At 55.5% G+C, this 4542-nt stretch overlaps 1 protein-coding gene across 2 annotated transcripts in view; it reads left to right on the top strand.

Annotated features, from left to right (window-relative positions):
* ARPC1A (actin related protein 2/3 complex, subunit 1A, 41kDa) overlaps nucleotides 1-1233 on the top strand; it is a 23985-nt gene extending 22752 nt beyond the window's left edge. For both annotated transcript variants that reach the window (XM_010845737.1, XM_010845738.1), the window contains one exon: nucleotides 838-1233. In XM_010845737.1, coding sequence (XP_010844039.1) covers nucleotides 838-876 — 39 coding nt within the window. In that variant the 3' untranslated portion in view covers nucleotides 877-1233. The remainder of the gene's footprint in view (nucleotides 1-837) is intronic.
* The last annotated feature ends 3309 nt before the right edge of the window (nucleotides 1234-4542 follow it).

The following is a 4542-nucleotide window of genomic DNA, read 5'->3' as shown; positions in this document are numbered from 1 at the left end:
CACCGTGGGCTGGGCAGAGACCCCTGGAGGAGCCTGGTGTGTCTCTGGGCAGTGGGGGCAACTCTGGAGCCCACTTGGAGAGGCGCCCGCCATGATGTGTGGGCGGCCTAGGCTCCGGGCCTAGTGAGCAAGTGACCAGGACGTGCCTCCAGCTATGGTGGGGGTGGCCAGGAGGTTCTGGACCAGCGAGACTTAGGGGGCCGGATGGAGGGGTGTTGTGAGTGAGGGACAAACCCCGGAGGCTTCTGCAGCCTCCAGCTTCGGGGTCGGGTGGGTGGCGGGGGAGGAGAGGCGGACCAAACCTCCAGAAGTGAAATGTTCACAGAACTCTGCCTCTGCCTATAGGGCTTCCACGACGATTGATGTTTCTGCCCCTACAAGTCTCTCCCCCTTGTTACTTCGCCGCTTTGGGGCGTCCGCACCTGTGTAATTAGCTCCACCTGGGTGGGTAGCGCCGTCCTCCTTTGATCCCTGCGGCCAACCTGCCTCTCCTTTTGTGCGCTCGTGAGCACGTCCTCCTCTGTGATCCGTCCCCCTGTGAGCCCACGCTCGGTGTTGTGGACCCGACTGGCTGCGTGGGGGTTACAGACGTGGGAGTGCCTGCCATCAGGGCACTAGAGTGCGGGGCCAGCGACACAGATGATATAAGCACATAGGAGCCTTCCCTCCCGGGGTGTAGCTCCCGGCCTGGGGACAAGGCAGCGCACAGCCTGGAAGGACCAGCAGGGGGCGCCCTGTCCTGGCGAGTCCGGGTCTCCGAGGCAGGTGGGGTAATGGGTGAAACGCTGGGCTGGCCAGTCCCTAGTGATGATCCGTGTTCTCCCCGCTGCTCCCCAGACCTTAGAGTCTTCCATCCAGGGTCTTCGGATAATGTGAAGCTGAGCGAGCCTCCAGACCCAGCATGAGGACGGACCGGCTGCGCTGGGGCAGCGCTGCCATTCGCACCGGGAGGGGAGCCCGCCGCCAGGAAACACTGAAGATGCACGTGGCGCAAACCTCGTTGTGTGTTTTGTTTGAATATAATTGGTGAAAATGTTGGTTTTTTTAAAGCAGCAGTGATTTGGGTTTTGTTTGGGGGGTTGTTTTTGTTTTGTTTTGCAATTTCATTCCATTCTTGACCAAAGCTTCTCTTTAAGTAGTTTATTATGGAACGTTGTCAACACTAACTTAAAGGAAGGGGTGGGGAGGTATGTAAATTGTCTGCTAAAAAAAAAATAAAAACACTGAATATGTTTTGGGTTTTGTTTTCCCTATACTGTTTGCATTTTTAATAGGGAAATGTGGGTGAATTCTTTGTCAGACTAGTGAATTTGGGGGGCAGAATCTTAGACTTAGTTTCCTGAATCGAGCCATCTGGTATACCCTTCAACCAAAAGAACCATTTCTCTAGTGCAGTCTTTAACCCGGCAGGACTTGGGCAGAGGAGGCACCCTGTTCCCAGCTTGTTTAGAGATGACAGACAGACCTCTGCCGAGCCGCCTCTTCCCTGTGGGTGTGGTGGGGGGCAAGGTGTGCAGTGGGAGAGAAAAAGCACATGTTGTCATTTTGGTTTAGAGATGATTATACCCAAACTCAGTTATCTTCATCATAAGGAGAAGCCAAGTTTGACATTTCAAGGCTAAGACTCCTGAGAGGCACAACAAAGAAAAAGTGACTGGCGGGGAAAATGAATACAGCACGGCCTTGAGCGTGGCCTGGCCGCGTGCCCAGAAATGAGCAGTGGTTCCCACATGACTCTAGTACTATTAACGCGGGTAACTGCGTTCTCAAAGGACATCGTGATGTTCTGAAAAGAGCATCTTTTGCCCTGCTGCTGACCCACGGGAAGCACCACTTCCCTCCTGGAGGGAATCCCGGCCCCTGGCACCTGCCTCTGTCCGTCTGCTGTAGCGTCCGCAAATGGTGCAGACGCTGAGAGCTGGAGGAGGAGCCTGGTTCTCCCCTGGGGCCTCCAGAAACCTCCAGCACCCATTCAGGTACTGAGGCGGGCTGTGGGCCTCTGACCTCCAGCGCTGAAAGAGAAGGCACCTGCGTGGTCTCAAGGACCGCCCCCCTGCCTCCCCATCAGTGTGAGTTCCAGCAGTAACAGAGAAGGAGTCCACAAGGTCCATTCAGGAAAGGGGAGGAAGGAGTTCCCTAGGAGTCTGGTGGTTAAGACTCGCACTTCCATTGCCGGGGGCATGGGTTCAGTCCCTGGTCGGGGAGCTAAGATCCAGCAAGCCGGGTGGCACAGCATAAAAAGAAAGGGAAGAAATAGGATCGGGAGCAGTTTTTCAAATAGGGTCAGAGCCCATCCAGAGGTTGTAGGAGAAAGCATTCTGCACCACGTGGAGTCACTTCTGTTTCAGACACATGGGGGAGTGTGGAAAAGGCCACAGCGTGTACCCATGGGGATCGTGACCACAGTACAGTTTGAAAGCCACTAAGGTAGAGTCACTCACCTGAGTGGGGGTTGACGAGGGACCAACACTGCTGGTGCTTGCTCGGTCCAACACGGCAAGGTGTGCCTCACACCAAGGTCCCCGTGCCAACACCAAGGGGAACGGTCGACAGGCATGCACTCCTCACAGCGGGCTTGAAACTGGGACTGCCACATTATAGAGATGAAAAAACTCAAGTCCAGAGAGCAAGTAAGGGCTGGTATCTCCAGACCCCAGGGGGGAACCGCCAAGCATGCTCCCTGCTGGGCTGGGGCAGGGAGGGGAGCTGCCTGGCCACCCAGCACCACATTTGGGATATGGGTGCTATCACTGAAACCAGGAAGGGATCTCCACCCCCCACGCCCCACCCCTGGCAATACCTGTGTGGTCTCCTGGTAGACCTAGGTTTCTCATTGAGCCATGTTGATTGATAGGAACAGAATAAAGAGACACAGTAGGTGATTATTTAAACAGTTAAGCGACCCCATGGACTGCAGCCTACCAGGCTCCTCCGTCCATGGGATTTTCCAGGCAAGAGTACTGGAGTGGGGTGCCACTGCCTTCTCCAATCCCATGAGGAGACTAAGTAGAAAAAAATATGGGACTGTAAGTAGGAAAAAAATACAGCTAGCTGCTGTAAGCTAACGAGCAGGTTTGCTTAACTACAGAACCAAGCAGGCTTGCTTGGCAACAAAACCATGCGACAGACGCTAGAGATATGCCCCCAAAACAATGAGACAATGGTGGCACGAGCCCCACATCCTGCCCAGTGAGCTCAGAAAGGTAATAATCCCTTGGACATGCTCTCTGCTCTCATGAAAAACAGTCATTGGTGGCTGTGTCAGGACAAGCAATTCCCCCGCCCAGCCTGGAGGGGGAGCTGATGATGGAAGCATGATGTCTACTCAAGAAACAGGTGTTCTCCCCCTCCCCACTTTTCCTTTGATTATAAACCTGTAGCCCACCAAGTTCTCGGGCTGCAGCAGCCCTTCGCCCACCTGCCTGTAAGCCTCACAAGCCCCCTAATAAATCACTTATTATCTATCACTTTGTGGAATTCTTTCTGTGCTGAGACATAAAGGGGTGGTATCAAACCTGTTCAGAGCCCCCAGATGACACCACATGGGTTCAGCGTGGCTTGGGCCGTGAGCAGGCCCAGGTTGAGGCGCACTCGGCGTGTGTACCTGGCCTCCATGAGGCATACCTCGGCCATCCCAGGCTTACCTTGGAAGGAGGCTTAGGGTCTCTCCTCTTTCTTCCTCCCCACAGGGTACTGGGTGGCATCCTTTGATCTCAGGGAGAGACCCAGTGTCCCTATCTGGGGGTGGGCACGGGCTGAGACTGAAGGAGACCGGGGTGGGCGCTGCTGGAAAGACTCGCTCCCTGGCCTCCTGCTGCCCGGGCCGGCCCACCACCGCCTGAGTCCAGAAGCCCAGAGCGAGGCTGCCCCCTTGTGACCAAGAGGCAGTAAGGCCAGTGCAGCGAGGAGGAAGGCGCAGAGAGCCGGGGAGGAAGGAGTTGGTGAGCCTGAGACCCTGCACCAGGCCTGGGCCCACAGCCCTCCCCAAGTGGGCCGGCCCTGAGAAGTCGGCAGTGGCGCGGGGCTGTCTTCCTGGGAACCCTGAGAAGGCAGAAAAGAAGGGAGTGTATCGCATTTTCATCCCAGGGAACCGGGGGAGGCAGATTCCAGGAAGACACACATCTTAGTTCTTGGAACTCCAGGTTCTCCCCACCCAAGGACTTGCTCCACTGGAGGCTTAGAGCACTGTCCCCCAATGGAGCCATTTCAGATAACAGCCCCCGTCGCTTCCCAGCTTGAGGTGTGTTCCCTGTCGCTTGGGTCTTCCCACAAGGACTGCAAGGCCTGTGAGGTAGGCGAGCAGGGCTTGTTAGGACTCAGCCTCACTTTACAGATGCGGAAACCCAGGCACTGCAAGAAGAGTGGTCTGAAGTTACACTCCAGGTTAAGCAGCTGAGTCAGAGCTGGGTTCAAGATTCTGACCCCACGAGTTCCTTCATTCATTGATTCATTAGGCAAATGCCTACCGAGTGCCTCCTGAGCGAATAACACAAACACGCTTTCTAGCATTGGCTAGCCAACTGGCTAGCCATTGGCTCATCA

This window comes from Bison bison, unplaced genomic scaffold, assembly GCF_000754665.1.
Source record: "Bison bison bison isolate TAMUID 2011002044 unplaced genomic scaffold, Bison_UMD1.0 scf7180017864223, whole genome shotgun sequence".
NCBI classification, from domain to species: Eukaryota; Metazoa; Chordata; class Mammalia; order Artiodactyla; family Bovidae; genus Bison; species Bison bison.
The sequence above is the reverse complement of the archived record's forward strand: the minus strand, read 5'-3'. Positions and strand labels throughout refer to the sequence as shown.